At 38.8% G+C, this 25,006-nt stretch overlaps 1 protein-coding gene across 2 annotated transcripts in view; it reads left to right on the forward strand.

The window, feature by feature from the left end:
* The window catches only part of PAK2 (p21 (RAC1) activated kinase 2), an 89,482-nt gene extending 81,274 nt beyond the window's left edge, over positions 1 to 8,208 (forward strand). For both annotated transcript variants that reach the window (XM_002916748.4, XM_034660154.1), the window contains 2 exons: positions 4,965 to 5,102; positions 5,554 to 8,208. In XM_002916748.4, coding sequence (XP_002916794.1) covers positions 4,965 to 5,102; positions 5,554 to 5,640 — 225 coding nt within the window. In that variant the 3' untranslated portion in view covers positions 5,641 to 8,208. The remainder of the gene's footprint in view (positions 1 to 4,964; positions 5,103 to 5,553) is intronic.
* Positions 8,209 to 25,006: the final 16,798 nt, after the last annotated feature.

Below are 25,006 nucleotides of genomic sequence, written 5' to 3' on the forward strand. Positions count from 1 at the left end.
GGCGTTATGGGATCGAGCCCCACATCAGGCTCCTCTGCTATGAGCCTGCTTCTTCCTCTCCCACTCCCCCTGCTTGTGTTCCCACTCTCGCTGGCTGTCTCTATCTCTGTCAAATAAATAAATAAAATCTTTAAAAAAAAAAAGAAAGAATTAGGCCTGATAAAATTTAGCCAAGGAGGTAAAATAGAATCATAAATCATACTGAGTTAAAGAGAAGAGCTCACACTGATGAGTTTGTCAGAGGGGCAAGGGGCCAACTGAAAGAGCTCTAGTGGCCAAAGATGCAACAATTTGAACAACAGAGTAAAGTAGTATGGGATAGCAACCTGAAGTATAAAATAATGTTTACATGTCCATGCTGATATAAGTAATTGAGTGCTGATATGTGTCCATGCTGATATAAATAAGTAAGTAAATAAATGAAAGGGGCAGAAGAGAGAATTCTCCTGTAGAAGAACTCCAAATAATGTATGTGGATATTCCCCCCTAAGGGAGATGGAGCATAACTCCCCATTCCTTAAGTATAGACTGCACATAGTGATTTTCTTCTGAAGATCAGAGTATAAAAAGTGGAGAAAAGAATAACTTTGCAGTAGAGAAACCTGACAAGCACAGCCTCAGCCAGGTGATGAGGTCAACATCAACAGTCGTAAACTATGTTGACAGGATGTGCTTTTGATATGATGCAGTGAAGATAGCACTCTAACTGTGATCTAACTTCCCAAAGCCCATATTCTCCGTCTGTAATCACGAGGAAAACATCAGATTCCAGTAGAGGGCATTCTGCAGTATAAAACCTGACCAGCACTCCTCCACACTGTCAAGGTCAACAAAAGCAAAGGAGAAGTCTAAGAAACTGTCACTGCCAAGAGGAGCCTACGGAGACTTTTGAGTGTTCTGAAACAGAAAGCAGAGAGTGGGAGAGTGAGTGAAATAGGGCCTGTGTGAGGTGAATGATGCCCATCAGCAGGGATGTATCTCTTTCTTCTACTGTCTTTCGCTGCACAGGTACAGGCAAGGAGTAGGCAGTTTTAATGTGTAGCAAAGTGAATGCTGTGAAGTGCAGCAGGGTCAAAGAAGTAATTATATAAAAGGAATGATGAACACTGGAAGATCAATGGGATTTATTTAAGGTTTAGCAGAGTCAGAGGCTTGCTGGTGTTGGGAGTGCTCAGAGTGAAAAAAGTAGGAGGTGGAGAGCAGCTGCAATTTCAGAGTTGTGTTATGGGTACTGATAATGAGGCACAGGCTGTGACCATGGGCTTGTGTGGCCGAGGGAGGCCAGAGGACAAGAGCATGGGGAGAAGATGAGGTCAAGGGACTGTCACAAGCCTCTCTAGCTATTGAAATCCCTGGAAGTTAAGAGCACTGTTAGAGATGGTAACAATAGTGTTTGGTAGATGTTTAAAACAAAGTAAGGTAGATAGGAGTTTGAAAGCCCAGGAGTTCTGGAGGAGGGAGGTAGGTATCTCAGAGAGGCGATGAGGGGCCACAAGGACACTCCTGTATGTGCAGAGGTACAAAGGACTAGGAGGGAATGGTGACCCCTAGAGAGCACTGTGGATGAGGCAGTTCTTCAGGGGAGATCCAGGCCTCAGTAGATGAGGTAAGCAGAACATTAGAGGAGGGGTGGGGCAATGGTATGTGAAAAATGAAGGCAGAAAGGGGAGTGTGCAGGGCCTCATGGGCATTAGAGTGCAGATAACAAGGAAATGGGCACACTCATATCCTGATGGTTTGAGTGTCAGTATCTCTTTTTTTGATAGCATTTTCGTGATACAGCAGAAATATGAAATAATTCAGGAGAAAATTTAGGTGACCTTGGGTTTGGCAGTGTTTTTAGATGAAAAAGCATGATCCATGAAAGAATAAATTGGACTGCATTAAAATTGGAATTGTCCTGGTTGGCTCAGTCAGAGGAGTGTGTGACTGTTGATCTTGGGGTCATGAGTTCGAGCCCCATGTCAGGTGTAGAGGTTACTTAAATAAATACAACTTAAGGGGAAAAAAAAGGAATCTGGGGCTCCTGGGTGCCTCAGTCGATTGAGCATCTGCCTTCAGCTCAGATCATGATCTCAGGGTCCTGGGATCAAGCCCCGCATCGGGCTCTCTGCTCAGTGAGGAGTCTGCTTCTCCCTCTGCCTCTGCCCCCAACTCATTCTCTCTCTCTCAAATATATAAAACCTTTAAAAAAGAAAATAGGGAGCTTCCTTTTTAATAGACACTATTAATAGTGTCTAAAAAGGCACTATTAAGATAATGGAAAGACAAGTCATAGACTGGGAGAAAATATTTGCAAAACCCTTTCTGATGATCAGATGTTATCCAAAATATAAAATGAACTCTTCAGACTTCAACAATGGAAAATAAACAACCTAATCTAAAAAAGGAACTAAAGATCTCAACAGACAGTTAAAGAAGATACACAGATTGGGCACCTGGTTGGCTCAGTTGGTAGAGTAAGAGTACGACTCTTGATCTTAGGGTCATGAGTTCGAGCTCCACATTGGGCATGGAGATTACTTAAATAAGTATTAAAAGAAGATAGAGATGGCAAAGAAGCGTATAATGAGATGTTTGACATCATGCTATTAGGGAATTGCAAAATTAAAAAATCAATAAGATACATGCCTGTTAGCATGGCATAAAATTTTTTTAATGGCAATACCAAATGGTGGTTAGAATGCGGAGCAGTACAACTTGGCGTTCATTGCTGGTGGGAATGGAAAATGGTACAGCTACTTTAGAAGACATTTTGGCAGTTTCCTACAAAACTAAACATACTCTTAACATGCAGTTCATAGTTGTGCTCCTTATTATTTACCCAAATTAGTTGGAAATTTATGTCCACACAAAAACCTACACACAAACGTTTATAGCATCTTTATTCATAATTGCCCCAAATCAGAAGCAACCAGCCAAGGTGTGAAGTACATAAATATACTTTATTTTAAAAGGGTAAGTGTACAAATAGACTGTGGTACATCCATACGGTGGAATGTTATTCCATGACATTAAAAAGATAAAAAAACAAAAAGAAATGAGCTATCAAACTTCAAAAAGACATGGAACAATCTAAAATGCATATTGCTTAGTGAACAAATACAGCCTAACACAGCTACCTACTGTATGATTCCAACTACAGAGTAAAAAAGATCCACCATACTCTCTAAAATAAATAAATAAATCTTTAAAAAAAAAAAAAAAAGTTGGGGGAGGCCCCTGGGTGGCACAGTCAGTTAAGCCTCTGACTCTTGGTTTTGGCCCAGGTCGTGATCTCATGATCATGAGATCGAGCCCAACATCGGGCTCCACACTCAGCATGGAGTCTGCTTAAGATTCCCTCACCCTCTCCCTCTGCCCCTCCTTCTCTAAAATAAATAAGTAAATCTTTGGGGGGAAAAAAATCAGTGGTTACTAGGTGTTTGTGGGGTGGAGTAGGGAGGATGAATGGATGGAAGAGAAGGGATTTTTAGGGCAGTGAAATTATTCTGTATGATACTGTAATGTCAGAAACATGGCAGTATGTATTTGTCAAAATCCATAGGACTGTACAACACAAAGAGTGAACCCCAGTGTAAACCATAGACTTGTTTAATGAAAGTGCATCGGAGACCCTTAACTGTAGAGAACAAACTGAGGGTTGCTGGGGGGGGAGAGTTAAATGGGTGGTGATGGGTATTAAGGAGGACCCTTGTGATGAGCACCGGGTGTTCTGTGTAAGTGATGAATCACTAAATTCTGTTCCTGAAACCAATATTACATGATACGTTAACTAACTAGAATTTAAATAAGAACTTGAAACAAACAAAAAGGTTTAAAAATAAAAGTGTCTCAGTAGTGGTTCATCACTTGTAACAAGTGTACCTTATTAATGTAAGAAGCCTCCCCCATTATCAACATCCCTCACCAGCAGGTCCGTTTCTTGGTTTGAAGAACCTACATTGGCACATCATTATCACCCAGACTGCAGTTTGCGTTAGGGCTCGCTCTTGGGTATTGTACAGTTCGTGGGTTTGGTCAGACGTATAATAAGTGACTTATGTCCATTATCATAGAGAGTGTTTTCACTGCCCTAAATGTCCTCTGTTCTGCCTATTTCATCTATAGCTGTATAGATACAGCTAATTTTAAAAAGGGGAGGGGAGTTCTGCACCACTAAATTCCACTCCTGAAATCAGTATTACACTATAGGTTAACTAACTAGAATGTAAATAAAAACTTGAAGAAAAAAAAAAGATTTCAGCAAATCCCATTTTGAAATCTGGTGTGACTTGGGATAAAAGCTTGAGAAAGGTAAATGGATGCTGTATGTCGATAATGGGATTGTGCTCATTTTTCTTGAAACCCTTATGTATTATAGTTCTTTTATCAATATGTATTACATTTATAACCCCTCCCCAAAAAGATAAAGCTAATTTCTGCAAAAAAAATTAGGGGAATGTAACATCTAAAAAGTGAAGGGAAAATATCTGCTACAAATGGGCAGAAATAATACTGCACCTTAATTTATTATTTCTGGTGAATGTCTTTTTCTTCTTTGAAAGTAAAAGATCCAGGGGCGCCTGGCTGGCTGAGTCAGTGTGTGCGACTCTTGCTCTCAGGGTTGTGTGTTCTACCGCCCACGTTGGGTGTAGAGATTACTTTAAAAAAAAAAATCTTTCGCGGCCCCTGGGTAGCGCAGTCGTTAAGCGTCTGCCTTCGGCTCAGGGCGTGATCCCGGCGTTCTGGGATCGAGTCCCACATCGGACTCCTCCGCTGGGAGCCTGCTTCTTCCTCTCCCACTCCCCTGCTGTGTTCCCTTTCTCGCTGGCTATCTCTCTGTCAAATAAATACATAAAAAAAAAATCTTTAAAAAAATCTTTAAAAAAAATTGAAGAAGTAAAAGATCATAAACTTTGTAAAGTGCTGTCTCACTTTGCTGTGCTGCCTTAAGTACGTCAAAGATACTTCTCTATTTCTAGGCCTTGTACCTGATAGCAACTAATGGAACTCCAGAACTTCAGAATCCAGAGAAACTTTCCCCAATATTTCGGGATTTCTTAAACCGTTGTTTGGAGATGGATGTGGAGAAAAGGGGTTCGGCCAAAGAATTGTTACAGGTGAATTTGGAAATAATACTATTTTTGGATAAAGTTGATTTTTTTGAGTAACCAACAGAAAGTGTACATAGGATTAATAATTAACATTTCACTCTTCATTTATCGCCAGCAGCATGGGAGTTGCTCTAGTTTTATCTGCTGGGAATAAAATAGCTATAATACTACAATCAGGTATATGAGTTTTTGCATATTGTCAATTCTCAGACAAGTTCATTTGCTGGCGTGGGTATCTAGGTCATGTAGGTGGGATTTTATAACATTAGAAAAACTAAAAGGACAGCTTTCAACTATGAAAGTGATATTTTGATTATGTTGATTTTATACATGTCCTGAAATACGTGTTTGTTAAATAAATTATAATCCATAAAATAACCTTTGGGGCTTAACTGAAAGGAAATATTTAGCTTCTGAGCTGGTGACACTGATACATATTTCCCTCTCTCTCTGGCAGCATCCCTTCCTGAAACTGGCCAAACCCTTGTCCAGCCTGACACCACTGATCATGGCAGCTAAAGAAGCGATGAAGAGTAATCGTTAGCATCATTGCCGTGGCCTCGTATTCTTTCTTCCATTTTCTAAAAAGAAATCTTTTAATATATGAAAATTATTACTCTTTTGGGGTTTAAAGAAATGGTCTGCATAACCTGGAGGAAAAAGCAAACTACTACTTCCTGAAGACAACCAAGAGAAAATTGCAAAACAGAATGACAACTTTCCGTTGACTCCCTTCTTTATAGGGTCCAAAAGGAATTGTGCACTGAATCACTAGCCTTACTTTTTTCAGCAGACAGCCCATCAGGCCCATTTATCGTTCTCGAGATTTGCATTTTATTTTGCTGACTTCATCATGATAGATCCCATTCATTGTCCCTTTGGGGGAGTATTTTCAATACTTGAATGGCAGATTGGAGTTTTTCAGAGTATTTGTTTCATCTGCTGGTCTTTTCTCTCTTTTTCATAGCCTTCTTTTTCCTTTCCTTCCTCCATTGAGTTGCTTTGAAAGTTTTTTCTTGTGCCTAAATTCAAGGCAAATGTAATAAAAACTGTGTAGCTCCTTATATTGGCAGAGGAGCTCAAAATCGGTTAGCTTTGTATAGAAGTTAGGACCAGCTATTACTGCATGTAATATTTCAGTTCATAATTTGAACTGAAGGAAGGGAAGAAAAACGTGATTTTTACCTTTTTTAACAAATGTGAAAGAGTCAGTTTTAGAAATTTCATGGTAGTGAGTTGTTTGGCATTTGTTACATGTATAGAGAGACTAATAATCTATATTTATAACTAAATCATTGAGACAGAAAAAGAATCCCATTGATTATACATCCTTACAATTTTGTTTCTTTTCTGACTATATCCTCTTCAGATTGGGCTTCAGGAACCAAAGTGATTTGTTCTTTCTTGTTCCAACTTGGGCTTTGTGACTGGTTGGTATTGCTACTTTGCCCTTCCTCCTTTTACCTTCATTTTGGAAATAAGTTTCTGTATATGTTGTAATTTTAGTTAGTTTGTTTTTTTAATTAACCCTCTCTCACCCTACTCTACCCTTCCCCCTTTGGTAAATAATATAATAACCATTAAATTTTCAGAATTTAAAAATTAATTTTTTCTTCCATTTAAAGGAGAAAAATACTTCGAGCTAGCAGAAACAAAGTGAGAGAATAGAACTTTGGTGAGCTCTAAAATAATTAGATAAGATTATATTCTTGAAAGAGAAATGACAGTTGCGTAGAGATGCAGCTTCTGATCAGTAAACTACAGAGATTTGTTATAAACATTGTTTCCAGCCCATTACCAACATTTTACTATCTATGAGAACTTAAGTCACAAAGTACTTCATAAATTCATGGATTATTTGAGATGTTGAGTTACGTTAGATTTTTTCAAATCGTGTAAAAAAAAAAAAAACTGGAGAAGAGAAATGAAATGTGCTTGTTGATAGCAATACTTTTTTTATTTTAAAAATTTGAAGAGGGTCTGTGACCTGTAGCAGTAATTATGAGAGTGCCCTTTCTTCTCCACACCCCTTCTGCTCTCTTTTCTGTCCTTATTTTTTATTGTTTGGCTTGTGGAAGCGGTGTTGCCCCTTCTGACATGCCTCAAGCCACATAAAAGAGAAAAATCTGGTGTCGTTCAGGCAGTTTGTTCCCCACCACCACTCCTCATTAACTTCACACCTACTCTCCATCCTGCCGTAGTACAGGCCATGAACAAAAATAAGTTTGATGTTTTGAACTACATTAGGGGAACGAATAGAGTTTTATTTCTTATCATTTTCCTCACATCTGTGTTAAGATATTAGGATAGAAATGGCTGTTTTTCATTGATAATGCAAGATTTTCACAAAACTGAGTAAAATAATTAGTGAAACTTATCTAGAGCACTTACTGGTCTCTGTTTTCAGTTTGATTCTTGATTTCATTTTTCTCTGGATTATATTGGCCCCTACAGCTATTACTAAATTACAGAAACAAGCTGGTTTATTTCTGGTGAAAATCTACAGTGCCACTTGGGTTTCAGATTTGAACATTCTGTGTAAATCATTGTTTGGGTGGATTATGATAAAGACGACGCTACCAATGAAATAGAAAATCAACCAGATGTTAAGACCGATCGTCATGACCACTCTGGAAGGCCCTTCTATACATACGTCATAGAGACCATGTTCATTGAATCCAGTGCCAATGCCCCATTTTTATGCCTGTGACTCAACAAAGGTCTTTCCAGTTTTTAGAAGCAGTTTGGGATTTGTATTTACAACTTCTTTGAGGGTTACCTGCACGTCCATTGCTGGCAACGGACTTTGTCATTAAAACCTGACTCCTAGGTTAAGGGAGCTACACTGTGGTTTATTCTTTACTTATGGATAAACTAACTTGTAATAGAAATATACTTTGGTTAATTCTGAAGTGTGTCATTTTTAAACAAAGTAATCCTAAAAGCAATATGGAATTGTGATTTATTAGTTAATTTTAAATTAAAATGTCTGTCAGATCTTGTTAAAAAAAAATTATATCTGAATCAAGATTCATGTTTTTTTAATGACTGCCTTTTGTATTCACCCTTTTTGTCATCACTTCAGAATGAAAATTCCCATTGAAATCTAAAAGTTACCTTAGTCCTCTTGTGTTATTAGAACAATATTACTCTAGTACTTATTTACTGTATTTCAGACTCTCTGGTGGTCTTCAGGTTTCCTTCTCCTCTTGTTCCTTTTGCTGCTTTTAGGGACAGTTCAAACTGGGAAACCACGAAAATATGGAGTATTTTCTCCTACCTGAGAATAGTAAACAGGCAGAGTAGTCGTGATAGCGTAAGAAACCGAAGCTAACACAACTGTGTTTTCACGTGTTGAGTGCCTGGCGCATAGTATAAATTCTCTTCCCTTCCACACATAAATATTAAGCTGCTTAAAGTGTATCTAGTTACCACCAGTCCTAAATGAACCTGTGCCTTTAATAAGCAATTTAAAACTACCTATGAGTATTTCTTTATAGGGTTCACATGAATACATGTCTGTTTATATATCCTGTATTCTAGCCAGAACAATTTTAGATCTAACTGGGCTGTAGGTATAGTTAGAAAAAATGGGTGCTTAAAGAATTTGCGTCAGTGTTTTAATCTAAAACTTTAAAATATAATGAGATCCATATCCAGTGACATGTCAAAAAACCATGGTAGAATTAGAGCTAAAATCCAGGTTCATACTCCTTTTGGGTTTTTTATAGTGGAATTTCATAGTTCTATAAAATGAGGATTGTCTTCCTTGTTTCCATTGCTTCCACAATAGATAAGCTAGACAATTAAAATCCATTTCCCCACAGTGTGTGCATGTGTGTGTGTGGGTGTGTGGCATAGTATAAATTCTCTTCCCTTCCACACATAAATATTAAGCTGCTTAAAGTGTATCTAGTTACCACCAGTCCTAAATGAACCTGTGCCTTTAATAAGCAATTTAAAACTACCTATGAGTATTTCTTTATAGGGTTCACATGAATACATGTCTGTTTATATATCCTGTATTCTAGCCAGAACAATTTTAGATCTAACTGGGCTGTAGGTATAGTTAGAAAAAATGGGTGCTTAAAGAATTTGCGTCAGTGTTTTAATCTAAAACTTTAAAATATAATGAGATCCATATCCAGTGACATGTCAAAAAACCATGGTAGAATTAGAGCTAAAATCCAGGTTCATACTCCTTTTGGGTTTTTTATAGTGGAATTTCATAGTTCTATAAAATGAGGATTGTCTTCCTTGTTTCCATTGCTTCCACAATAGATAAGCTAGACAATTAAAATCCATTTCCCCACAGTGTGTGCATGTGTGTGTGTGGGTGTGTGGGTGTGTGTGTGTGTAAGGGAAAAAATGCACAAGCGCGCGCACACACACAACACACATTTGTTTAATCACTCAACACATTTTTTGACCACTTTGGCAAAGACACTGTGGTAGATATTGTGGGATTTACAAGGGAGAATCAAGCACTGGCCTGGCCTTGAGAGAGCTGAAGTCCTTTTCACTCACCATTCTAGAATGTTGCTAAATGAAAGGGAAAAAGAAATGTATGATTGTGTCAAACAAATTTTCATCCTGTATTAAGAAAAGCAAAGAATTATATTTGGAATTCGACATCTTTGGTAGGAATGTGTTGCCTTTTTTCCCCCTTATTTTGGTAGATAGAAATGGAATTAAGTGAAAGTAGTTTTGTCTTTTCTGTTTTGTCTTCAAATTTTATATTGCCTTTTATTTTTAATTTAATCCCATTCAATTATTTAATTGTTACATTGACATTAACTGCTGTATTTGATGACTTTGTTCAATAATTTTGTTCTTTCAGGGCTAGAAATAAACTTTTTTTATGTTCATTTTTCCCCTTTCCTAAACTTCAGTTCTTTCTTCAGATCAGAATAGTTTAAAAGAATAAATATAATAGGTTTTCAAGAAGTATTCTAGTATTTTTAAGGATAAGTATTTGTTAAACATGGCACCATTCTGAATGTATTACAGAGCTCCAAATTAGAGAAGTTTCCAGGAATGTATGGGTAGCATAGCCCTCCCCTCTTCTAAATCAGGGTTAGAATACATTTCTTACAAATGTTCTGGCTGTCAGACCAGGGAAATACTTCTGATCTGTTTGAATACCTCCAATAACTAGGCCTGAAATTCTAATGCCGACCTCACTGAGATAATAAGAATCTTACCAGCATTGCTGCGTTAAATACACCAAGAGATCTTTAAAAGTGTAAACACTTTAGGGCATCATGTCATTATATGCATTTCTTCCTTCCTTCCTTCCTTTCTCTCTCTTTTTTTTTTAAGATTTATTTTAGTGCATGTACACTGGGGGGGGGGCAGTGGGGGTAGTGGAAAGGCAGAGAGAGAGAAGGAATCTTAAGCAGGCGCCATGCCCAGCACAGAACCCAATGTGGAGCTTGATCTCACAACCCCGAGATGATGACCTGAGCTGAAAGCAAGAGTCCTATGCTTAACCGATCATGCCACCCAGACACCCCATTATATGCATTTCATATGGAATGTTGGATACCCTAACTTGGAGAACAGCTGCAATATAGAGTTCGCTATCAAAAACCAAAATTATACATTTTTAGCAGGGAGTGGGGTGTAAGTAATGACTGCTTAAAGTATATTTGTTACACTGTAAAGTTGTTTATTCTAACATTTGTGTCTTTATAACAAATGTTTAAAACACTTGCCTAAGAAAAGTTCAGAAATGATTGAATGACTTAAAAAGCACTATTTGTAGAAGCTTATTGCATTCTTTATTACTTCTTTGATACTTGGTATTTGTGGCTTTTTTTTTAAATTAGATATTTTTTATACTAAATTGTTTAACAGGTTTTATCTTTCAAAAAGGAGAGCAATGAAGGGAAATGTCTTTTCAGGCCTAGTTATTTTAGGTTTTTAACAAAGCAGTGTACATAGATTAAAAATCCAAATAATCTTAAAGGAGTTGTAATAAACAATGCCAGGCCCCAGCTTTAAACTTCCCACTGCCAAGTCCAACTCCACAGAGGATTCTACTTTTAACTCTGAGCCGTTCTTAGCAGGCATTAATCTTCACATTTCTAAATTATGTACTTAAACAAGTATTTCTTGACATTTCTATCTTTTACTTTATCTAGTAATTTCTTATGGCAGTTGAGAATTTGGGTACTGTCACACCATCCCATTCTCCCATTTCATTCCATCTAAGTGAGGTAGCAATTTTTGGGGGGTGCCTGGGTGGCTCAGTTGGTTGAATGCCTGACTTGATCTCATCTCAGGTCTTGATCTCACAGTAGAGTGTTCAAGCCCTGCATTAGGCTCCACATAACAATTTTTTATTCAAGTAATAGTTTTTATTTCTTTTTTAATATTTATTTATCTTAGAGAGGCGGGAGGGCAGGGGAAGAGAGAGCCTTAAGCAGACTTGTGCTGAGCTCGGAGCCCATGGGGGCAATGGGGTTTATCTTACCACCCTGAGACCATGACCTGAGCTGAAACCGAGTCAGAGGCTTAGCTGACTGAGCCACCCGGGCACCCCAGTAGTCAGCTTTTACTTACGGCTATGTGGAAGTGGTATTCACTTAAGTAATTTATTATCATTATATATCATTTCCTGTACAACTCTTTGCCTGATGTGGAGCTTGATCTCACAACCCCAAGATCCTGACCCCAGCTGAAATCAAGAGTTGGACGCTCAACCAACTGAGCCACCCAGGCACCTCTCTTTGTCTTTTTTTTTTTTTTTTAAGATCTATTTATTTTAGAAAGAGAGCACAAGTGGAAGAGGCAGAGGGTGAGGAGAGAAATTCTCAGGCAGACTTCACACTAAGACAGACCTCGGCGTGGGGCTTGATCTCATGACTCTGAGATTGTGACCTGAGCCAAAACCAAGAGTCATACGCTTAACCAAATGCACCACCCAGGTGCCCCTCAACAGTCAGGTTTTTAATCTCCAAAAGCTCATTCTTGTTTCCTGATCTTCATTTTTATAGCCTTCTGTTCTTATTTCATAAATTTAATATCTTTCCTGATGTATTAATCATGAGGTTTTTCTAGTTCAGGCTACCATAACAAAATACAATAGCCTGAAAGATTTAAACAACAAAATATATTTCTCACAGTTCTGGAGGCTCTAAAGTCCAAGACTGAGATGTTGGGCAAGGTAGGTCTCATTCTGAGGCCTTGGTTTATAGGAAGTCTGAAACAATTTGATTCCGTTTAACCCAGATTAATGAAACATTGGTTCGAAGTCAGAAAACTATATATTCTCCTGAGTTTGGGTATAGGATGACACTTCCTAGAAGCCATGGCGTGGAGTTAGCCCCTTTGGATAGTAGTTTGGTTTCTATGTGCCATTCAGCCAAAGGAATATACTACCCATTTGCTGTCCCCAGTTCTTTGGGGAAACTGGTTTCCATAGAGCCACTTCTCCTTGTTGGCTGCAAAACATCCTACCAGTCAAGAAACTTGATTAAATTCTGGAATCCTCTTCTCACTTATAATTGGTGGCCCTGAGATCACCTCTTGCTAAAAACAAATGAAGGAATGATTGATGATTAAAAAAAAAAAAAATTCAGGTATTTTCCTCTGGTGTATGAGTTTTGAAATGATGTCCTAGTACATTTTATGAATAAAGTATTTATTTGGGGAGCACCTGGGTGGCTCAGTCGGTTAAGTCTCCAACTCCTGTTTCTGCTCAGGTCATGATCTCCTGATCATGAAATCAAGCCCCAAGTCAGGCTCCCCTCTCAGTGCAGTGTCTGCTTGAGATTCTCTTCCTCTCCCTGTCCCTCCACCCCTTCCCCCCACTTGCACGCTCTCTCTCTAAAATAAATAGATCTTAAAAAAAAGAAGATACTCATTTGGATTATGAACTTCTCTGCGTTGCAAATATCCCCTGAAGGTTTGGACACCTCCCATCCCCCCTTTTCACTAATCCATTAATCTAAATTCTAGTTGAGCCTTCACTAATCTCTCAGGGAATGGATGAAAAGAATTTTGGAGTTTGAAGTTCTTCAAGATAAGGAGGACCTTGACAGTACAGGGTGTAAATTAGAAGATGAACACTGGGCAATATTCTTTTTCTTTTTTTAAGATTTTATTTATTTATTTGGCATAGAGCACAGGTAGGGGGAGTGGGAGAGGGAAAAGCAGGCTCCCTGCTCAGCAGGGAGCCTGACATGCGGCTCAATCCCAGGATCCTGGGATCATGATCTGAGCCAAAGGCAAATGCTTAACCAACTGAGCCACCCAGGCACCCACCCCACGGGCAATATTCTTGAAAGATGATAGAACACTGACAAATTTTGCCTTGTCAAGTTTGCTTTGGCTCTTGGCTTGGTGTCAGCAGTTTTTTAAATGGAACTACTTTGTAAAGTGGTAAATTTCAACCCATCCTATTTCAGGTCTTGTTATGCTTTTGCTGAGAGGGAGAGAAAAAGAAAGAGGAATCAAGCAGAGATGAAAAGATGTTGTAATTCACCCCCACCCCCGCTTTTCAGGATGCTTTAGTGCAAACTTTAATATTTCTAGTTCAACTATCTTCAGTAATTTAAATGTGTTGAGGCTCTGTTGGAATACCCTAGTTAGCATTGGATTAGGATGGATTAGCGGGTAGGGAAAGATAGAGCAAAAAGCCAATTTGAAGACTGACCCTGTTCTGGATTGCAGGGTACCATGGTCTTCGAAGCATAATGAGGATGTTTTGTGATTAAATAGCCTCTGGACTTTTGGAGGGAGAAGAGGTAGAAAGGGATAAAGAAAAGCATGATTTGTGAATTGTTGCAAATAAACCAGTTTGTTTGTGTACTACTCTTAGGTTTTTGGGTAAAGCTAGCCACCCAAAAAATTTGAAGTGGTGAGGGGTAAACTAACCTATGACAGTTGCGTGACTAAATTATGAGCAAGTTTCAAACCAAACTCTGCCACACATCTAGAAGCTAATTAAGTGAACATTTATTAGCAAAAGCATTCATTTGGCCTGTTCTACAGCTCATTATCATTCTTGCTGTCTGTTCTGTTAAGTGCTCTGTCCACAGCTTGCACAAAAGGTTTCACTTTGGGCAGAGAAGGAAACATTCTAAAGGCCAGGATTCTGTCACCCTTAAAGATGCCATCATGGAACCAGGCATCCTCCTAAACAGAGTTCATTTAGTGATAGAGCTTTGAGGGCCATCCTTTAAGGAGTCAATTTGCAGGCCTCACTAGATTCTTAAACCCTGTTAGTGCAACACTGCAGTTTCTCTCAAATTACTTTAGCCAATCCAAGTAACTTGAACACCTCTAATTTCACTGGGAAGAACCCATTGTTAACTAGCAAGCAATGAATTTCATAAGGGAACACCCATTTCCCATCTTCATTTTGCTTGTTAGCAGAGCCTCAAGTGATGATTGAGATACGGATACAGAAGTGCTTGTAGTAGCTGTCTATAGAGTATGACCTTTCTGACTACGAGCTGACCCCACCTCGTGTGTGAATTTTCTATCAGAACAACACACACTGGGGCGCCTGGGTGGCACAGCGGTTAAGCGTCTGCCTTCGGCTCAGGGCGTGATCCCGGCGTTATGGGATCGAGCCCCACGTCAGGCTCCTCTGCTAGGAGCCTGCTTCTTCCTCTCCCACTCCCCCTGCTTGTGTTCCCTCTCTCGCTGGCTGTCTCTATCTCTGTCGAATAAATAATAAAATCTTTAAAAAAAAAAAAAAAAAGAACAACACACACTGTCCTTGCTAAAACATTTTAAATTATGGATGTGATACAGATGAAGTTCTTGACACACACGGTTTAATGTAACCCATAGTTGCTTATCATTTCACTAAAGTAAAATGACTAGAAGACTGATGCACAGGAAAGAGGGTCACTCAGCCAGTCAATGATTTTAGCAGGTCACTCCTTATCCACATTTTTCTAATTGGCGTGGAAGCACCAATATATGGCTAAAAGGGACCACTTAAATTTTCAGTTCTACTTTAGTGTTGTTTTTCTGTTTATTTTTTGTTTTGTTTTATTTTTTCGAGGGACAGTATGTTATTTAGTGCTGTTTGGGAATTCATGATGATGTCAGGATGTCGAAGCTTTACTGCTCTATGTAATTTTGCCTGTGGTAGACTGTGCCTCCAGGCTTAATCCCAGAGGTCCAGTGAGGTGTTGTTTCCATGGTCTGAAATTCCAGTTCAGTCTGGCTAAATCTGTATAATCATATCTCAGGATCCTTAGATGTTTAAAGATTTATTTATTTTAGAGAGAGAGAGTGAGTGGGCGGAGGGTTGGAGGAAGAGAGAGAATCTCCAGCAGATTCTCCGCAGAGCAGGGAGCCTGCCTCAGGGCTGGAGCTCCTGATCCTGAGATCATGACCTGAGCCAAAATCGAGAGTGGAATGCTTAACTGACTGAGCCACCCACGCGCCCCATGGATCCTTAGATGTTTGTACATAGTTCTTGGAGGCTTGGAATGCAACCCAATTAAATGTTCCACAAGGCAATGAGAGCTTTTCCAAAGATAGAATTTTCTAATGACTAAATTCTTTAGAGATTTTTAGTTCTGCCTTTGTTGTGTCCTAGTTATGTCATCTTTCAAGTCCGTACTTGGGATGCCCAATATAGGACCTATCCACTTTTGCCTACATACCAGTCTTAAATCTCGTAGTATATAGAGGAAAGAGATTCCACATCTTCTCTTTCCTTTTGTTAATAACCAACTAAATTCTACTTTCTGCAGGGAATGGGGAAAGGATTTGGCAAGAAACTATTTTTCCCCCACCTCAGCTCTTTTCCTGCTTCATTAGAGAATTCTGATGCATTGTTGGCAGAATGGCCTAAATCTTCTTCCCATACCTGTAAAATGAGGTCAGTAGTGCTCACTTCACGGATTGTTGTGAGGATTATTTGAAGTAGTCCACTGAAGGTGCTTTGCACGATGCCTAGCACATAGAAATCCCTTGGTACATGTTATTATTTTTTTTAACTTTAAGATAACTTATGGTTTGCAGAACAGTTGCAAATATAGTACAGAGATATTTGTAGACTTCATTCAGCTTCCCCTAATATTAGCACCTTACTAACCATAGTGCATGTATCAATACAATACAAAACAAAAAAATGGTACAATAATGTTAAACTACAGGCTTTATTTGGTTTCACCAGTTTTTCCATTAATGTCCTTTTTCTGTTCAGGATCCAATCTAAAGTACCACGTTGCATTTAATATTGTGTTTTTAAGAAAGAGAATTTTATTTTTTCAGCCCATCCTGATTCCCAGGTGTTCAGCGTTGTAACACCATCAGGCCCCTGTGAGGCATTCAAAATATTCACCTTAATTTTCTGGGACTTCCTTTGGGCCTTCATGCACGTAATGTATCTCTTCCAGCCGAACAAACTAGGTAGATGTGAGGAATTGTTTTATTCACTTGACTCTCGAGGGCCTTTGAGAAGATGGTGTCAGAAGCTGAAAGAGCGTAGGGCTGGATAGGGGCAGAATTCCAGGATCTGAGCTGGGGGTTGGGGTGAGCAGCTACTTGCTCATGGGGTTGTGGTAGCTACAACCAAGGGAGCAGCATGGGCAGGAGGGTCTCACAGAGGTGTCATATTAGGGCCTGTTAGCTAATGTGAAACTGGCTTACTAGCCCACAATGGATAAGAGGTCCAAGTATAAGGAAGAAAAACATCATTCAAAAGAAGTTTTGAGCTGAATGAAGATGATGAGGAGCAGCACGTAGCACAATTCATGAGCCAAGTATCAAGTACTAAGAGCTTTTAAATTAATTCCTGTGGCTGTGGATGCAAGATGAGCTAGAAGGGAACACATAAGTACATGACAAAATGAAGGACACTTTCTGATCTTTATAGACTGAGAATTTCGAGACGAGAAGAAGGACTTTGTGAGCTGCATCTGATCATATGCTCAAGATGAGGCTCATTGATATGCCCTTAGTATGCGTCAGTGGTGAAAAATCAGCTTGGCAGCCAACAGAGGGTGTAAGTCAGGGCTGGAGAAACAATAGACTAGGCAAAAGACTCGCAAGGAAAAACTGAGGAATGAGATATCCATAAGGGCTTTGAAAAGCTTTAAGACATTCTCAGGAACTTAGAAGTCCACATGCATGCCCAGGGCTGTTCCTGCTGTCCCCATACTCAGGTAATACCTGAGAAGGCCCTGAGATCTCTCCTCTACCTGACTTTAAGGCTCTGAGAGAGCAGGAAGTAAAAGGTAAAGCAGAGTTGTAAATTGCATGGTGCAATGGTGAAGGCATACCACAGCATACACATAGAGCCCTTGGCAAAGAGACTTAATTGGTTCCAAGAATTAAAGAAGATCTCTGGGGTGCCTGGGTGGCTCAGTCGATTAAGTGTCTGCCTTTGGCTCAGGTCATGATCCCAGGGTCCTGGGATTGAGCCCTGCATTGAGCTTCTTAGCGGGGAGTCTGCTTCTCCCTCTTCCCCTCCCCCCTCGTGGTTTCTGTCTCTCTCTCAAATAAATAAAAGAAATCTTAAAAAAAAAGAAAGGAAGATCACTGTCTAATCATTAGCTAATAAGTACATTAAGCTGAGTAGAGATTTCAGTGACCACGCACAACAAAGAACACACACTTTACAGAATTAGCTCAGAAAAATCACCAAATAACCACAACAGGTAGTAGCAGCAATAAATCCTAGGGAGGAGATCTGATTTCCAGAATTATCACACTATATTATTTAAAATGTCCAGTTTTCAACAACAACAACAAAATAAGACATGCAAAGAAACAGAAAACCAGCCCATACACAGGCAAAAAAAAAAAAGAAAAGAAAAGAAAAGGAAAGAAAAGAAAAAGAAAGAAAGAAAGAAAGAAAGAGAGAAAGAAAGAAAGAAAGAAAAAAGAAAGAAAAAGAAAGAAAGAAAGAAAGAAAGAAAAAAGAAAGAAAGAAAGAAAGAAAGAAAAGAAAAAGAAAAACTGAATAAAACAGAAAAGCAATCAATAGAAACTATCCATGAGGGAGCCCAGACACTAGATTTACTAGACAAAGACTATTAGCTATTTTAAATATGTTCAAAAAACTAAAGGAGACTATGTTAGAGAACCAAAGGAAAGTGTCTTGCCAAATAAAGAATACCAATATAGAGAGAAAATATTTTAAAATAGAAATAGAAATTCCAGAGTTGGAAAGTACAATAACTTAAAAGAAAAAAAAGGCTGGAGGTTGCTTAATAACTGAAATGAAAAATTCACTGAAACGGCTCAATAGCAGATTTGAGCTGGCAAAGGGATCAGCAAACTGGAAGATAGGTTCATTGAGATGACCTAGTCTGAGGAACAGAAAGAAAAAACGAACGAAGAAAAATGAATGAAGCCTTGACTTGTGGGAAAGCATCAAGCTTACGAAATATGCACAATGGAAGCTGATAAGGAGAGGAGAGGAAAGCAAGAAAAGAGTATTTGAAGGAATAACAGCTAAAAACTTCCCAAATTTGATGAAAAAGTTTACAAATCCAAGAAGCTCAAGAAACTTCAAGTAGAATAAACTCAAAGAGACCGACATCTAAACACATCATAATCAAACTGTCAAAGCCAAAAACAAAGATTTCTAAAGCAGCAAGAGAGATGCAACTCACCAAGAAAAAAGAGCTTCAATAAGATTAACAGCTCATTTTTCATCAGAAACCAGGGAAGACAGAAGAAAGTAAGATGACATTTTCAAATTGCTGTTAGAAAAATGTTCAATTAAGAATTCTATATCCAGGGGCGCCTGGGTGGCACAGCGGTTGAGCGTCTGCCTTTGGCTCAGGGCGTGATCCCGGCGTTATGGGATCGAGTCCCACATCAGGCTCCTCCGCTATGAGCCTGCTTCTTCCTCTCCCACTCCCCCTGCTTGTGTTCCCTCTCTCACTGGCTGTCTCTATCTCTGTCGAATAAATAAATAAAAAAAAAATCTTAAAAAAAAAAGAATTCTATATCCAGCAAAACTCTTCTTCAAAAATAAAGGAGAAATTAAGACAGTGTCAGATAAATAAAAACTAAGAGAATTTTTCACTAGTAAACCTGCCTTAAACACTGAAGGGAGACTTTATGATTGAAAGGCGCTAGAGAGTAATTTGAAAGCACATGAAGAAATAAAGATAACAACACCCATAAATATAAAATACAGCATAAGTGTATTTTTTCATAATTCTTTCTTCTGATTTAAAGAAAAATGCATAGAGCAATCATTTAAAATCTGTGTTGATATGCACATGATGTGTAACCTATATAACAGTTGCACAAAAGGGGGAGGAGAACTGAGCTATAAAAGAGGAAAGTTACTGTTTATTATTCAAATGAGGTTGGTATTAATATGAATTAGGTTGTTGTAAATAAAGATGTTGATTGTAATTTCCAGGGAAATAAAATAACCCAAAGTGGAAGAGGGTGTATATGTGTATACACACATACATAGTATATAGTAAAAGAAATGACAAGAAAATTAAAATAGCACAATAGAAGATATCTGTTTAACACAAAGGAAGGCAGTAATGTAGGAAGAAAGAAAAAAAAAGACATGAGTCATATTGAAACAAATATCAAAATGGCAGACATAGGGACACGTGGGTGGCTCAGTCAGTTAAGCATCTGCCTTTGGCTCAGGTCATGATCCCAGGGTCTCGGGATCGAGCCCCACATTGGGCTCCTTCTCAGTGGGGGTGTCTGCTTCTCCCTCTTCCACTGCCTCTGCTGGTGTGTCCTCTCTCTCTTGCTCACTCTTTCTCTCAAAATCTTTATTTTTTAAATGGCAGACATAAATTCTACCTTACCAGTAATTACATTAAATGCATATGGATTAAATGTTCCAATTAAAAGACAGAGATTCCAGAATAAATAAAATACATGACCCAATTATATGCTGTCTACAAGAGATCCCCTTTAGATTCAAGGAAACAGAGGTTGAAAGTAAAATCATGGGAAAAGACATAGCAAGCAAACAATAATCAAAATAAACTTGTAGTGGCTGTGCCAATATTAGACAAGAGAGACTTTAAGACAAATTGTTACTAAAGACAGGGAAGGATATTTTATGATAATAAAGGCCAATATATCAAGAAGATTTAGCAATTATTAAGCATACATGCACTTAACTATAGATCTCCAAAATACATGAAGCACAAAGTGATGGAACTGAAGAGAGAAACAAATAATTCAACAAAAACAGAGACTTCAATACCTACTTCCAGTAATGGAGAGAACAATGAGGCAGAAGATCAACAAAAAAGTTGAAAAGTTGAACACTATAAACCAAGTAGACCTGATAGACATAGAACACACCATCCAATAACAGAAGAACACATATTATTCTCAAGTGCACATAAAACATTCTCAAGGATAGAGAAAGCAAATCTTAATAAATTTTAAAAGATTGAAATCATACAAATATACATTCTGAAAGCACAATGGAATGAAATTAGAAATCAATAATAGAATGAAATTTGGGAAATACACAAATACATGGAAATTAAATAGCACACTCCTAAATAACCAATGGGTCAAAAAATTCACAGAGAAATTAGAAAATACTTTGAGATAAATGAAAGCAAAAACGGAATATATCAAAACACCCATAACTAACACCATGTTTAGAATGAAATATATACCTGTAAATGGCTATATATATTTTTTTATTTTTATTTTTCTTAAAGATTTTATTTATTTATTTGACAGAGAGAGACAGCCCGTGAGAGAGGGAACACAAGCAGAGGGAGTGGGAGAGGAAGAAGCAGGCTCCCAGTGGAGAAGCCTGATGTGGGGCGATCCCAGATCCCAGAACGCTGGGATCACGCCCTGAACCGAAGGCAGACGCTTAACAACTGCGCCACCCAGGCGCCCCTATATATATTTTTTAAAAGATTTTATTTATTTATTTCACAGCACACACAAGCAGGGGGAGCGGCAGGCAGAGGGAGGGGGAGAAGCAGGCTCCCCACCAAACAGAGAGCTCGACAAAGGGCTTGACCCCAGGACCCTGGGATCACGACCTGAGCCAAAGACAGGCACTTAACTGACTGAGCCACCCAGGCGCTCATATATATATATATATTTTAAAAGATTTTATTTATTTATTTCACAGCACGCACAAGCAGGGGGAGCGGCAGGCAGAGGGAGGGGGAGAAGCAGGCTCCCCACCAAACAGAGAGCTTGACAAAGGGCTTGACCCCAGGACCCTGGGATCACGACCTGAGCCAAAGACAGGCACTTAACTGACTGAGCCACCCAGGCGCTTATATATATATATATATTTTAAAAGATTTTATTTATTTATTTCACAGCACGCACAAGCAGGGGGAGCGGCAGGCAGAGGGAGGGGGAGAAGCAGGCTCCCCACCAAACAGAGAGCTTGACAAAGGGCTTGACCCCAGGACCCTGGGATCACGACCTGAGCCAAAGACAGGCACTTAACTGACTGAGCCACCCAGGCGCTTATATATATATATATATTTTAAAAGATTTTATTTATTTATTTCACAGCACGCACAAGCAGGGGGAGCGGCAGGCAGAGGGAGGGGGAGAAGCAGGCTCCCCACCAAACAGAGAGCTTGACAAAGGGCTTGACCCCAGGACCCTGGGATCACGACCTGAGCCAAAGACAGGCACTTAACTGACTGAGCCACCCAGGCGCTTATATATATATATATATATATTTTTTTTTAAGATTTTATTTATTAATTTGAGAGGGAGAATGAGTGAGAGAGAGAGCATGACAGGGAGAGGAGCAGAGGGAGAGGGAGAAGCAGACTTCCCCCACCCCCTGAAGCAGGAAGCCTGATGTGGGGCTCGATTCTGAACCTCTGGGATCATGACCTGAGCCGAAGGGCAGACGCTTAACTAACTGAGCCACCCAGGGGCCCATATATATATATATTTTTTTAAGTTTATTTTTTTTTTAGTAATCACTATCCTCAATGTGGGCCTCGATTTCATGACCCTGAGATTAAGAGTCACATGCTCTTCCAACTGAGTCAGTGAAATACCTTAATGGCTATATTTATTTATTTAAAAATATTTTTAGAGAGAGAGTGCCCACGTACCTGTGAGAGAGTGGGGGGAGGGGCAGAGGGAAAGAGAGAGAGAGAATCTTAAGAAGGCTCCACGACCAGCCTGACGCAGGGCTTGATCTCATGACCCTGAGGTCAAGACCTGAGCTTAAATCACGGATCTGACACTTAACCAACTGTGCCAATCAGGCGTCCATATATTTTTTTTAAAGATCTCAAATCAATAACCTAAACTTCCATCTTAAGAAAGTAGAAAAAGAAGAGCCAACTAAACCCTAACCAAGCAGAAGGAAAGAAATAATAAAGATGAGAACAGACATAAATGAACTAGAGAATAGAACAATAGAGAAAATCAACAAAACCAGAAGTTGGTTACTTGAAAAGATTGACAAAATTGACACATCTGTTTGTAGAATGACCAAGAAAAAAAAAGATTCAAATTAGCAGAATCAGAAATTAAAGAAGGGATTACTACTGTCTTTATAGAAATAAAAATTAAAAGGGAATACCATGAACAATTGTATGCCAACAAATTAGATAACCTAGATGAAATGGGCAAATTCCTAGAAAGACATCAGGTTGGTCTAACATAAAAATCAATCAAATGCATGAATATTAATAGAGCAAAGTAACAAAACCACATAATCATTGCAATAGATGCAGAAAAAAACCTTTGACAAAATTCAACATCCCTTCATGAAAAAAACACACTAAAAAAACTAGGAACAGAAAAAGGAACTTCCTCAACCTGATAAAACCATTTACAAAACCCACAACTTAAATCATACTTAATGGTGAAAGACTGAACATTTTCCCTTTAAGATCAGGAACAAGCGATGATGTCCATTCTTGCCACTTCTACTCGACTTTGTACTTGATGGTCTAGCCAGGGTTATTATGCAAGAAAAAGAAATAAAATGCATCTATCTATAGAAAGAAATAAAACTATGTTCATTCTCAGATGACATGATCTCGCAAGAAGAAAATCCTAAGGAATTCACACAAATACAAAAATATTAGAATAAGTGAATTCAGCAAAGTTTCAGGATGCAAGAACAATATACAAAAGGAACAGTAATCAATAAAGTGTGGTAATGGCATAAAAATAGACATAAGATCAATGGGATAAAATTTAGAGGCCCAAAATCAATCTTCACATTTGTGGTCAGTTGATTTTTTTAAAGATTTTATTTATTTATTTGACAGAGAGAGAGACAGCCAGCGAGAGAGGGAACACAAGCAGGGGTAGTGGGAGAGGAAGAAGCAGGCTCATAGCGGAGGAGCCTGATGTGGGACTCGATCCCATAATGTCGGGATCACACCCTGAGCCAAAGGCAAACGCTTAACCGCTGTGCCACCCAAGCACCCTGTGGTCAGTTGATTTTTGACAAGGGTGCCAAGACAATTCAATAAGGGAGAACAGTCTTGTCAACATACGGCCCTGGAACAACTGAATATCCATATGCAGAAGAATGAAGATGAACACCCTTACTCTATATGCCCATATGAATTCCAAGTGGATCATAGATGTACATGTAAGGGATAAAACAATAACACTTTATTTTTTTAAGGTTTTATTTATTTATTAGAGAGAGAGAGCATGAGCAGGAGAAGAGAGAGAGGGAGGAGCAGACTCCCTGCTGAGCAGGGATCCTGATGCGGGGCTCGATCCCAGGACCCCGAGATCATGACCTAAGCCGAAGGCAGACACCTAAGCCACAGAGCTACCCAGGTTGTCCCAATTATGGTTATTTATTAAAAAAAGAAATCTGTTGGAGAAAGACAAATACCATATGATTTCACTCATATGTGGAATTTAAGAAACAAAACAGATGAACATAGGGGAAGGGAACGAAAAGTAAAATAAGATGAAAACAGAGAGGGAAGCAAACCATAAGAGACTCTTAACTATAGGGAACAAACTGAGGGTTGCTGGAGGAGAAGTGGGTGGGGGGAAGGGATAATTGGGTGATGGGCATTAAGGAGGGCACTTGATGTAATGAGCACAGGGTGTTATATGCAACTGATGAATCATTGAATTTTACCCCTGAAACTAATAATGCAGTATATGTTAACTAAATTGAATTTAAATTTAAAAATTAAAAAAAAAAAAACTCCTAAAAAAATCTCCTAGAGGACAAATTTAAGTCAACCAAATCATGGATGCAAAAATTATGGAGAAAAGGTCTTGTAGTAAGGAATGAATTTAGATAAATGTCTAAGTCTAAATAAATGTGAGAATTATGGTTAAAACAGAAGTTATCATTTATACCCTTGGGCACTGTAGACATGATATAACAGAGTTTTTACAAGTGACTTTTGCTTCCAAATAGGATATAGTAGGAGGACAATGTTCCTGCTTCAACAACCTAAAAAAATGCAGAATAAGTTAAAAATATCATAGTTTAAAATATATTGGAGAGCTGTGAAATAAGGACTTGTTGCTTAATTTTAGGTAAACAAAAATTCCAGAGAGGGGAAAGCCCTTCTAAGGTGAATTGATAATCACTAGCTGTTCTTTTGTGGGTTTTTTTCCGGGGAACATTTGCTTTTAGGTACAGGCTGAGGATCAGTCTTAACCTAGGCAGTGGGAATCTATGGGGGCAAAGAAAACCCAGAGTAACTTTTAGCAGGCTACTGGGACTGACTGGAAAGTAGAAGAGCCCCAATGCATGACTGCTTTTCCATGTGGGGCATTTTCTGAGTTTGAGACCTGCTTGGGAGGTTGTGGAACTGAGCCAAAACTTCAAAGCATTTATTTTATTTTATTTTATTAATCAATTTATAGCACATGAGTGTGGAGAGGGGTAGAGGGGGAGGGAGAGGGAGAGAATCCCAAGCGGACTCCATGCCGAGCGCAGAGCCTGATACAAGGCAGGATCTCATGACTCTGAGATAATGACCTGA

The sequence above is a fragment of the Ailuropoda melanoleuca genome, chromosome 1 (assembly GCF_002007445.2).
Source record: "Ailuropoda melanoleuca isolate Jingjing chromosome 1, ASM200744v2, whole genome shotgun sequence".
NCBI classification, from domain to species: domain Eukaryota; kingdom Metazoa; phylum Chordata; class Mammalia; order Carnivora; family Ursidae; genus Ailuropoda; species Ailuropoda melanoleuca.